Source organism: Oncorhynchus mykiss, chromosome 3 (assembly GCF_057628025.1).
Source record: "Oncorhynchus mykiss isolate SJ-2025 chromosome 3, ASM5762802v1, whole genome shotgun sequence".
Lineage (NCBI taxonomy): Eukaryota > Metazoa > Chordata > Actinopteri > Salmoniformes > Salmonidae > Oncorhynchus > Oncorhynchus mykiss.
Genome location: NC_143024.1, coordinates 16,298,764 through 16,311,569, shown reverse-complemented (window position 1 = coordinate 16,311,569; position 12,806 = coordinate 16,298,764). Strand labels below are relative to the sequence as shown.

At 45.0% G+C, this 12,806-nt stretch overlaps 1 protein-coding gene across 1 annotated transcript in view; it reads right to left on the bottom strand.

Annotated features, from left to right (window-relative positions):
• LOC110520779 (serine/threonine-protein kinase Nek11-like) overlaps positions 1 to 12,067 on the bottom strand; it is an 81,641-nt gene extending 69,574 nt beyond the window's left edge. The window contains exons 1-2 of the mRNA XM_090230671.1: positions 11,966 to 12,067; positions 11,541 to 11,755 (exon numbers count right to left, since the gene is read on the bottom strand). Of these exons, the coding sequence (XP_090086797.1) occupies positions 11,541 to 11,725 (185 nt within the window). The 5' untranslated portion in view covers positions 11,726 to 11,755; positions 11,966 to 12,067. The remainder of the gene's footprint in view (positions 1 to 11,540; positions 11,756 to 11,965) is intronic.
• Positions 12,068 to 12,806: the final 739 nt, after the last annotated feature.

Here is a 12,806-nt window from a genome sequence, read left to right as displayed (position 1 = left end):
AGACTGCTGTTTGTGGAGATTTCCAACACTGTCTAAGACTGCTGTTTGTGGAGATTTCCAACACTGTCTAAGACTGCTGTTTGTGGAGATTTCCAACACTGTCTACGACTGCTGTTGGTGGAGATTTCCAACACTGTCTAAGACTGCTGTTGGTGGAGATTTTCAACACTGTCTAAGACTGCTGTTTGTGGAGATTTCCAACACTGTTGAAGTCAGCTGGTTGAGGTGATTTCCAACACTGTTGAAGTCAGCTGGTTGTGGAGATTTCCAACACTAAGACTGCTGTTGGTGGAGATTTCCAACACTGTTGAAGTCAGCTGGTTGTGGAGATTTCCAACACTAAGACTGCTGTTGGTGGAGATTTCCAACACTGTTGAAGTCAGCTGGTTGTGGAGATGTTGGTGGAACATTGTGATAAATGGTCGTTCAAAATCCCCCTCCATATGCTGTGATTCATTAGATATCATCACCTTTCCCATGTTCTCATGCATACAGTATGTACAGTATGATACGATAAATGGTTTGCAGTTTAGTGGCCTTGTCCTTGGTGGCAGAGATTGACGTAGAGCAGGGTTTCTTAAATGATGGACGTGGGCCTAAAGTGGGCCCTGGGCAAGTGGGTCACGAGTTATCAGTCTATAATCACACACTATTTCATCTTAATTTGGGTCGTTGGAGGACGATTTGGGTCACGGGAGAACGGTCCATTTCTTATTTGGATCTTGGGCTGAAAAAGTTTAAGAACCCCTGACGTAGAGGACCAGAGAATGGCACAGAAGGACTCATATCTGTTGGTGTGACATGGAGCCTCTAGAATAGATGACTCCTTCTAGCGAGAAGCAGGCTGGCAGGGGCACCATTCAATGGCACATTGGTTATATAACAAACAAACAGCCGACTTTACCATGCCTTTGCACTTCTACACATTTAGCATATTATGTCACAGAAGGTAATTGAGCAGAAATATAAATACGATTGGTGAATTAAAAATAACTGAGAGTATGGATTTAGTATATAAAATGTGTCTATGTGACTCAGTGCTTCGTTTATTGCTTTTTGTTTTATGCAGTTGTTCTGTCTCCCTCATAATATCACATTGTTCTGTCTCCCTCATAATATCACATTGTTCTGTCTCCCTCATAATATCACATTGTTCTGTCTCCCTCATAATATCACATTGTTCTGTCTCCCTCATAATATCACATTGTTCTGTCTCCCTCATAATATCACATTGTTCTGTCTCCCTCATAATATCACATTGTTCTGTCTCCCTCATAATATCACATTGTTCTGTCTCCCTCATAATATCACATTGTTCTGTCTCCCTCATAATATCACATTGTTCTGTCTCCCTCATAATACCACATTGTTCTGTCTCCCTCATAATATCACATTGTTCTGTCTCCCTCATAATATCACATTGTTCTGTCTCCCTCATAATATCACATTGTTCTGTCTCCCTCATAATATCACATTGTTCTGTCTCCCTCAAAATATCACATTACAGCAGAGGGCATTCAGAATTCAGAGAAAGTCCTCCATTCATAGGACAGGGGTTCTCGCCATGCGGCATGAACATCACATTACTCATCCAGCCGTTCCTGCAGGGAATAACTTAGAACGCAGCGTGTCCAGATTCTCTTATTGTCTCTGTTAGTTGGATCACATTGGTATAATCCTGGAACAGTGGGGAGGGAAGCCACATTACGGTACACACACACACACATATACACAGACACACACACACACACACATATACACACACACACACACACACACACATACACACACACACATACACACACATACACATACACATACACACACACACATACACACACATACACACACACACACACACACACACACACACACACACACACACACACACACACACACACACGCGCGCGCACACACACACATACACACACACACACGCCATGCACACGCACCATGCACACACACACACTTTCATCCTGGGGAATAAACCATTGGTATCATTCCTATGGTCCTCCTAGCCACATCACTAGCTGATGTAACAAGGTGATGACAGACTGAAAAACAAGATGAGAAATCACTACAAAGATTTACAGGTAGGTAGGTATATGTTGAAAATGTTGTCTGTCTCACTGTTAACATGAAGAATAAACCCAAACAGATGTACATGTCCTGATGGATTCCAGAAGTTCAAATTACAATATGGACTGGGACAGGGGAGAGTGGCGAGGGGAGAGGGGAGAGGGGAGAGGGGAGAGGGGCGAGAGGCGAGAGGGGAGAGAAGCAAGAGGTGAGAGGGGAGAGAGGCGAGGGGAGGGGGGAGAGGGGAGAGGGATGAGGGGAGAGAGGTGAGAGGGGAGAGAAGCTAGAGGTGAGAGGGGAGAGGGGCGAGAGGGGAGAGAAGCAAGAGGTGAGAGGGGAGAGGGGAGAGAGGCGAGGGGAGGGGGAGAGGGGAGAGGGAGGAGGGGAGAGGGGAGAGGGAGGTGGGGAGAGGGGAGAGGGGAGAGAGGGGAGAGAAGCTAGAGGTGAGAGGGGAGAGGGGCGAGAGGGGAGAGAAGCAAGAGGTGAGAGGGGAGAGGGGAGAGAGGCGAGGGGAGGGGGAGAGGGGAGAGGGAGGAGGGGAGAGGGGAGAGGGAGGAGGGGAGAGGGAGGTGGGGAGAGGGGAGAGGGGAGAGAGGGGAGAGAAGCAAGAGGTGAGAGGGGAGAGAGGCGAGGGGAGGGGGTAGAGGGGAGAGGGAGGAGGGGAGAGGGAGAGGGAGGAGGGAGGAGGGAGGAGGGGAGAGGCGAGAGGGAGGAGGGGAGAGGGGAGAGGGATGAGGGAAGAGGGGAGAGGGATGAGGGAAGAGGGGAGAGGCGAGAGAGTCGAGGGGAGAGGGAGGAGGGGAGAGGGGAGAGGTGAGAGGCGAGAGAGTCGAGGGGAGAGGGAGGAGGGGAGAGGCGAAGGGAGAGGGGGAGGTGAGATGGGCGAGTGAAGGGAGAGGGAAGAGGGGGGAGAGGTGAGAGGGGGAGGTGAGATGGGCGAGTGAAGGGAGAGGGGAGAGAGGGGAGAGGGGAGAGGGGACAGGGGAGAGGTGAGATGGAGAGGTGAGATGGGAGAGAGGGGAGAGGGGAGAGGGGGAGAGGTGAGAGGGGGAGGTGAGATGGGAGAGAGGGGAGAGGGGAGAGGGGGGAGAGGTGAGAGGGGGAGGTGAGATGGGCGAGTGAAGGGAGAGGGGAGAGAGGGGAGTGAGGGAAATAAAGAGAAAGAAAGACACATGGCACCAACAGAATGGAGGGAAGGAGGAAAAGAGAGTGAGAGTGAGTTAGAGGATTGATGATGGAGGGAGGGAGGGAGGGAGGGAGGGAGGGAGGGAGGGAGGGAGGGAGGGACATGCAGTCAGATGAGATAACCAATCTGGCTTTAAAGAGGTTGGGAGGTTTCCTAAATCTGACAGAGGTATGGGGTCTGGAGACTGAGAGGAGTGGAGAAGGTGTGTGTGTGTGTGTGTGTGTGTGCGCGCATATCTGTATATACAGTATATATAATGATGTGTGTGTAATGGTGTGTGTGTGTAATGATCTGTATGTGTATTTACAGTATATATAATGATCTGTATGTGTATTTACAGTATATATAATGATCTGTATGTGTATATACAGTATATATAATGATCTGTAGGTGTATTTACAGTATATATAATGATCTGTATGTGTATTTACAGTATATATAATGATCTGTATGTGTATTTACAGTATATATAATGATCTGTATGTGTATTTACAGTATATATAATGATCTGTATGTGTATATACAGTATATATAATGATCTGTAGGTGTATTTACAGTATATATAATGATCTGTATGTGTATATACAGTATATATAATGATCTGTATGTGTATTTACAGTATATATAATGATCTGTAGGTGTATTTACAGTATATATAATGATCTGTAGGTGTATTTACAGTATATATAATGATCTGTATGTGTATTTACAGTATATATAATGATCTGTAGGTGTATTTACAGTATATATAATGATCTGTAGGTGTATTTACAGTATATATAATGATCTGTATGTGTATTTACAGTATATATAATGATCTGTATGTGTATTTACAGTATATATAATGATCTGTAGGTGTATTTACAGTATATATAATGATCTGTATGTGTATTTACAGTATATATAATGATCTGTAGGTGTATTTACAGTATATATAATGATCTGTATGTGTATTTACAGTATATATAATGATCTGTAGGTGTATTTACAGTATATATAATGATCTGTATGTGTATTTACAGTATATATAATGATCTGTAGGTGTATATACAGTAAGTTATACAAGAACTGGTGAACAGGAGTCAACTATTGGCATAGAAGCCCCTCCAGTAGGCCTTGCATAGCAATCAACCAGACAAGACCTGCTCCATGTAAAGAACCCCTGCATCACCCCTCTGTATCCATGTACAGTAAAGATCTGAGACCTGACCATCTCTGATCCACTGGCCACACCACCACAAATCCACCTGGAAGCACTGTCACTCACCCAGTCAGTCAGTCAGTCAGTCAGTCACTCAGTCACTCAGTCAGTCAGTCACTCAGTCAGTCAGTCACTCAGTCACTCAGTCAGTCAGTCAGTCACTCAGTCAGTCAGTCACTCAGTCACTCAGTCAGTCAGTCAGTCAGTCAGTCAGTCAGTCACTCAGTCACTCAGTCAGTCAGTCACTCAGTCACTCAGTCACTCAGTCAGTCAGTCAGTCACTCAGTCACTCAGTCACTCAGTCACTCAGTCAGTCAGTCAGTCAGTCACTCAGTCACTCAGTCACTCAGTCAGTCACTCACTCAGTCAGTCAGTCAGTCAGTCAGTCAGTCAGTCAGTCAGTCACTCAGTCACTCAGTCAGTCAGTCACTCAGTCAGTCAGTCAGTCAGTCACTCAGTCAGTCAGTCAGTCAGTCAGTCAGTCAGTCAGTCACTCAGTCAGTCAGTCAGTCAGTCAGTCACTCAGTCAGTCAGTCCCTAATATGCAACCAGGGCTTCTTTTTTTCTGATTTGATTTCTAATTCAATTTCATTTGTTGAGCCTTTAAAAACGTTCTATCCGCATCAGTACCGTCCGTATATTGCTCTTTTCCAAGTGAAAGACCTCGCATTGCAGGGAAATGAGTGGTGGGGTATTGTTAAATGGATGTGTGGTGGCGGGCGAGGCGAGGGAGAGTGTGAGAGGCGAGAGGCGAGAGGCGAGGGAGAGTGTGAGAGGCGAGAGGCGAGAGGCGAGGGAGAGTGTGAGAGGCGAGAGGCGAGAGGCGAGGGAGAGTGTGAGAGGCGAGAGGCGAGAGGCGAGAGGCGAGGGAGAGTGTGAGAGGCGAGAGGCGAGAGGCGAGAGGCGAGGGAGAGTGTGAGAGGCGAGAGGCGAGAGGCGAGGGAGAGTGTGAGAGGCGAGAGGCGAGAGGCGAGGGAGAGTGTGAGAGGCGAGAGGCGAGAGGCATGGGTGCTGCCAACCACATCTATCCACAGCCCAGAAGGAAATATTACCAAGCTGTTTGTCCTCACCTCCGTAATTCTTCCCAAAAGGTACAGAAGCACTTATTGAGCTAGCGGGTACACACAACTCAAGTATGCAGGGACAGAAACGTCAGCTGGTCGTCATTTAACTAGTGTGCTTGCTTCTGCAAGAAGTATTGGCTGATACTTATTTACACATTGGAGATGGACTCCAACAGCCTGCTGGTAGGTGCTGGTAATGAATTAGATATGTGTGCATTATACAATAATGACTTGGTACTGATTGCACATCAGCTGCGACTTTGTAATTAGTATAGTAAGCACACAATAAACCATCTAGACAAGACCATCATTGTTAGTAATGACTGTGTTTACAAACACTCAATACACACGTTTTGGATGGGGAACATTTACAGTAACTGTTGACAGCTAAGCTAACCGAAGGAGCAATTGTTATTTTCCCAGAATGCTGCACACACTAAGTGAATGGGTGGGGGAAACTAAATGAATGAACAAACAAAGGGGAAACTATTTCTGACAATCTTGGCTGCCTGTCACTCTTGTTTACGAAACAGGCAGAAGAACACATCGCTCCTCATTCAGAGTTAATCATTTTAACGTTGGAATGAAACGATAAGGAGGAGATTGTTAATAAAGGGGAAGAAGACAAGGCCATTTGTCTTGGGCTGATGTGAAACAGCTGTATCCCCGAGGCAGCTCTCTGTTGTAGCCTTGAAGTCTGCACTTTTTAAAGTCCAGGTCCTTCTTGTTCAAAGCCATCTACTGTATGTGATTACACAGTGGAATAGAGGTCAGCTTGATGGGCTTGTTGACCAGAATAAGTCAATAACGTCACAAAGCACACTGTATGTGTACACTGTATGTGTACACTGTATGTGTATGACACATGTACACTCTTAGAAAAAAAGGTGCTATCTAGAGCCAAAAAGGGTTATTCTGCTGTTTCCACAGGAGAACCCTTTGAAGAACCCCTTTTGGTTCCAGGTCGAACCCCTTTGGTTCCAAGTAGAACCCATTTGGTTCCAGGTAGAACCATTTTTGAACATTGACCCCAAAAGAGTTCTACCTGGAACCAAGAAGGGTCCTACCTGGAACCAAAAATGGTTACCTACTCTACTGTGCTCAACATACTGTGCTTTCTTGCTATGTGCATAGCTACCTGCTTCAGTGCCAAGAAGGGAAGCAGAAACCAGAAGTCATGAGTGACTGGCTTCAGCAAGTCCAGGAGGAATTCTGGCTGGATATAATAAATTAATTCCGAACCCCCCCCACACACACACACGAGTCATCATTGCATGTGATAGACAGTAGCCTGACTGACACTGGTCTCACGTGACGAGGAAAGGAAAGCTATCAGTGGTCTCTCAGTGTGGATGTGGCTGTCTGATGGACAGTCCAGGTAACAGAATCAATCCCCCAGGCACACATGTCAAACTCATTCCACGAAGGGCTGAGTTTCTGCACGTTTTTGTACTTGATTGTTGAATTCTGATCACAAATTAGTGAGGAACTCCTCTCAACTGGTTGTCTAGGCCTTAATTGAAAAGCAAAAACAAAAACCCACAGACACTAGGCCATCCATGGAATCAGTTTGACACCCTGCCCCAGGGGAACCAACATCAGACATTCAGAAACTCCTCTTGCTCAAAGCAGGTGTGATCCATGAGCAGAGTGATAACATTGATCATCATAGCAGATGACGATTTGATATGTATTTTTACTGCAGAGGGGCTGGTGATGCCTGATGTCTTCAGTAAGGGAAAGGGTGTGACTTCCAACACCAACCCACAACCTGCAGTCATATGATCTGAGAAAAATGTGAGAAATGAATGTGTATACTGTATGTGAATGCACTGCTTTAAATGCATCCTTGGCACATATATCTCTATATATCTCAAATATACAGTGCCTTGCGAAAGTATTTGGCCCCCTTGAACTTTGCGACCTTTTTCCACATTTCAGGCTTCAAACATAAAGATATAAAACTGTATTTTTTTGTGAAGAATCAACAACAAGTGGGACACAATCATGAAGTGGAACGACATTTATTGGATATTTCAAACTTTTTTAACAAATCAAAAACTGAAAAATTGGGCGTGCAAAATTATTCAGCCCCCTTAAGTTAATACTTTGTAGCGCCACCTTTTGCTGCGATTACAGCTGTAAGTCGCTTGGGGTATGTCTCTATCAGTTTTGCACATCGAGAGACTGAAATTTTTTCCCATTCCTCCTTGCAAAACAGCTCGAGCTCAGTGAGGTTGGATGGAGAGCATTTGTGAACAGCAGTTTTCAGTTCTTTCCACAGATTCTCGATTGGATTCAGGTCTGGACTTTGACTTGGCCATTCTAACACCTGGATATGTTTATTTTTGAACCATTCCATTGTAGATTTTGCTTTGTGTTTTGGATCATTGTCTTGTTGGAAGACAAATCTCGGTCCCAGTCTCAGGTCTTTTGCAGACTCCATCAGGTTTTCTTCCAGAATGGTCCTGTATTTGGCTCCATCCATCTTCCCATCAATTTTAACCATCTTCCCTGTCCCTGCTGAAGAAAAGCAGGCCCAAACCATGATGCTGCCACCACCATGTTTGGCAGTGGGGATGGTGTGTTCAGCTGTGTTGCTTTTACGCCAAACATAACGTTTTGCATTGTTGCCAAAAAGTTCAATTTTGGTTTCATCTGACCAGAGCACCTTCTTCCACATGTTTGGTGTGTCTCCCAGGTGGCTTGTGGCAAACTTTAAATTACACTTTTTATGGATATCTTTAAGAAATGGCTTTCTTCTTGCCTCTCTTCCATAAAGGCCAGATTTGTGCAATATGCGACTGATTGTTGTCCAATGGACAGAGTCTCCCACCTCAGCTGTAGATCTCTGCAGTTCATCCAGAGTGATCATGGGCCTCTTGGCTGCATCTCTGATCAGTCTTCTCCTTGTATGAGCTGAAAGTTTAGAGGGACGGCCAGGTCTTGGTAGATTTGCAGTGGTCTGATACTCCTTCCATTTCAATATTATCGCTTGCACAGTGCTCCTTGGGATGTTTAAAGCTTGGGAAATATTTTTGTATCCAAATCCGGCTTTAAACTTCTTCACAACAGTATCTCGGACCTGCCTGGTGTGTTCCTTGTTCTTCATGATGCTCTCTGCGCTTTTAACGGACCTCTGAGACTATCACAGTGCAGGTGCATTTATACGGAGACTTGATTACACACAGGTGGATTGTATTTATCATCATTAGTCATTTAGGTCAACATTGGATCATTCAGAGATCCTCACTGAACTTCTGGAGAGAGTTTGCTGCACTGAAAGTAAAGGGGCTGAATAATTTTGCACGCCCAATTTTTCAGTTTTTGATTTGTTAAAAAAGTTTGAAATATCCAATAAATGTTGTTCCACTTCATGATTGTGTCCCACTTGTTTTTGATTCTTCACAAAAAAATACAGTTTTATATCTTTATGTTTGAAGCCTGAAATGTGGCAAAAGGTCGCAAAGTTCAAGGGGGCCGAATACTTTCGCAAGGCACTGTAGCTTGAATACAGCTAACTGACAGTCAGTTGTTGGAGGGCTCGTTTGACTGCTGTTTAGCGGAGTCGTAATGAGTCAGAATAAAAATTCCACAGCATCTGTTAAGCTGGAGCCATATGCTACAATGGGCAGAACAAAGCCAATTCAGGCAGTGACTCAGAAGTTCAAACTGTTTATGAATACGTTCTGCACTCACTCACTCACTCACTCACTCACTCACTCACTCACTCACTCACTCACACACACACACACACACACACACACACACACACACACACACACACACACACACACACACACACACACACACACACACACACACACACACACACACACACACACACACACACACACACACACGCACACAGGAAGGGAGGAATTGTATGAAGCAGATGCTCTATGATCGGTCTATTAACTATACAGCTTTGTTATCCTAAATACAGCCCCTTCGCTAGCACTCTTTATACATCTGGCTATAAAAGAGTTATGCTATTGTAATTATACCCCCAAAAAGATAGGGATTTCATTTCAGATGTTTAGTGGATTTCATCTGGACTACAAAAACCATTTAGAGAACTCTCCCTCCCTCCCTGGTAGTAGCTAACTTGCTAATGTGTGCTGTGAGTGAGGTGAGCTGTCTGCCCTGTGAATGGCGGGGGTTTTGAGTGGCAGTGCTGTGCCAGTGTGTGGTGGGTCAGGGGGTTAGTGGGCACCGCTGGGCTGTGGTAACAAGTTGAAAGCCTTGCCCTGAGCCTGGAGCGTGGGTGTAATGACCCGTGGCATGTTGTCTCTTGCCTCTAGGTGCCATAACTAATTGGTGCTGCATTCTCTGAAAAGGGTATGTCTCCCTCTTTCCCTTTTTTACCTCACTATCTCCCTCCATTTCTGTCTTTCTTTACTCACTATCTCCCTCCATTTCTGTCTTTCTTTACTCACTATCTCTCACTCCCTCTCTTTACTCTCTGGGTAGAAGGATGGTTGTCCCATTCCCTCCATTTCTGTCTTTCTTTACTCACTATCTCTCACTCCCTCTCTTTACTCTCTGGGTAGAAGGATGGTTGTCCCATTCCCTCCATTTCTGTCTTTCTTTACTCACTATCTCTCACTCCCTCTCTTTACTCTCTGGGTAGAAGGATGGTTGTCCCATTCCCTCCATTTCTGTCTTTCTTTACTCACTATCTCTCACTCCCTCTCTTTACTCTCTGGGTAGAAGGATGGTCCCATTCCCTCCATTTCTTTGAAATCTAAAAGATGCGTGCGTGCGTGTGTGTGTGTGTGTGTGTGTGTGTGTGTGTGTGTGTGTGTGTGTGTGTGTGGCAGAGAGACAGCGAATGAAAGTGAGGACTTTTTCCAATTCAAATCTGCCATCTGCAACGATTGGATTCTGGCCCATGATTAAAGATGGGCTACTGTCACGCTCTCCTTAATGACTGAGACCCTATGAATGCAGCACACTGCATGAAATGCCAAAGAGCCTACTGTCTGGCACCTTGCAGGGGCTTGATACTTGCCCAGGAGCCAAACGTACCTGCTGTGGCATCTGTGTGCTCAGAGGCACGGGACTCTGGGCCCGGCTCGCTGGACTGTGCCAGCAGGCATCATGCTTCAATGCTGGTTAGGCAAGACCCAGTTTCATCATGTATGTCCTTTGTCGTGAGACCATTGTGTGCTTGCAGTGCCCATTTAGGCTTACCCAAACGTGTATTTATAGACATAGTAGATGAACTCCTGGTGCTGTTTTGATTTGGGCGGTCAGTATTTGAGCAGTAAGCCAGGAGTTTGTTATGTCAAGGTCAGGAGGTAAACATGACTGGCACACACACACCGACACACACACACACACACCGACACACACACATACACACAATTAAACTCAGTTCAGAGTGCCAACTCTCTTCATGTTGAGTCTCTAGTTCATCCAGATAATGCCTTGGGTTCTGCAATGCAGTTCAATGTAATGCAGTTACATTTTATAAGTCTGTCATGTCAACGTTAATGTTTTTAAATGTATGTCAACTGTAAAGTCTTTTTGTCCATAATGTCTTTCTCATTATGTATCAGACCCCAGGAAGACTAGCTGTCACCATTTGTGTCAGCTAATGGGGATCCTAATAAAATCTCAAATGTGTTTGATTAGCACAGAGCCAGCTGCTCAGAGCAAACATTCTCTCCCCCATACATGGGGATATGATGAGGGAGGGAGAGAGAGAGAGGAGAGAGAGGGGAAGAGAAGAGATGTGAGGTGCTCTCAGGCCTCTGTATACCCAGGCTAATGCTGCCACCCAGAGGATGAACACAGAACTGCTGTTTTAATTGAGAACCATCGGTAGAGGAACCACCCCTACACTCCTAGTCATTGGTCTCGACCCCTAACACACTTATCTAAAAGGATTGGAGAGATGTAAGCAATATGAAAGATTTTACCCATTTCTAATAGAGGGCAAGGTGGGCACTGGGCAGTTGACATGTGAAGAGCAGCGCAGGACAACAGCAGGAGACATACTCACAGTTTCTCCCCATCCCTTGCTCTAGTGTCTTGAACGAGGTAAACAGTGCTAAAACTCCCTCTGCCCAATCTCTGTAGGATGCTGTATCTTTTGGCAATCAGGTTGCTGGGGACAGGAGTTATAGGAGTGGAGGGGCAGTGGACATGGCAGGATGAATGGGCTTCTAGCTCCTCAAACTTGGGCATCTTGTTTCGGGATTCTTACAGGAGAATTAACTGCAAAATTCAGCAAAACACAAACATGTTGCTTTTCCTTATTTTATGCAAGTTTGCCCAATTCAGATGAAAATTAATAAATACATATTTTACAGGGGAGACAGAGTCAGATAGCAGCACATCGCACTTGTTACAGTGTAGGATTACTGAAAGCAGAGTACTGGCAAGCTTATTCTATTTCACTATTGCTACTTTGTCAAACAAACTCACCTGTTTGCAGATAGGTGTTGGCTATTTCCACCAGTTTAAAACATCCATAGCCTACTGTATTAACTTCCGTGTTTACTCTTGTTCCTATGGTAATAGGAAACCTATTGTCTCCCTTTCATTATATCCTTTTATTTCACCAGGTGTCAGTGAAGAGCCTTCTGGTGTGAAGGCCTGTTTGGGACAGGGAGTTTTAGTCTCAATTCTCATGATAATGCATTTGACCAGAAGACTACACGGATACTCTATTCTCTTCTAACGTGGAACGGAGTTGTATGACACATCTGTAGGCTGGCTAACTAACCTAAGTCATATTCTTCAAGAATATAGTCAATTACTTTTTCCACATTTTGTTATGTTACAGCCTTATTCTAAAATGTATTAAATCGTTTTTCCCCCTCAATCTGCACACAATACTCCATAATGACAAAGCAAAAACTGGCTTAGAATTGTTAGCAAATGTATTACAAATAAAAAACGTAAATATCACATTTACATAAGTATTCAGACCCTTTTCTCAGTACTTTGTTGAAGCACCTTTGGCAGAGATTACAGCCTCGAGTCTTCTTAAGTATGACGCTACAAGCGTGGCACACCTGTATTTGGGAAGTTTCTCCCATTCTTCTCTGCAAATCCTCTCAAGCTCTGCCAGGTTGGATGGGGAGCATTGCTGCTCAATTATTTTCAGGTCTCTCCAGAGATGTTCGATCGGGTTCAAGTCCGGGCTCTGGCTGGGCCACTCAAGGACATTCAGAGACTTGTCCTGAAGCTCTCCTGCGTTGTCTTGGCTGTGTGCTTAGGGTCGTTGTCCTGTTGGAAGGTGAACCCAACATTTAATCAATTG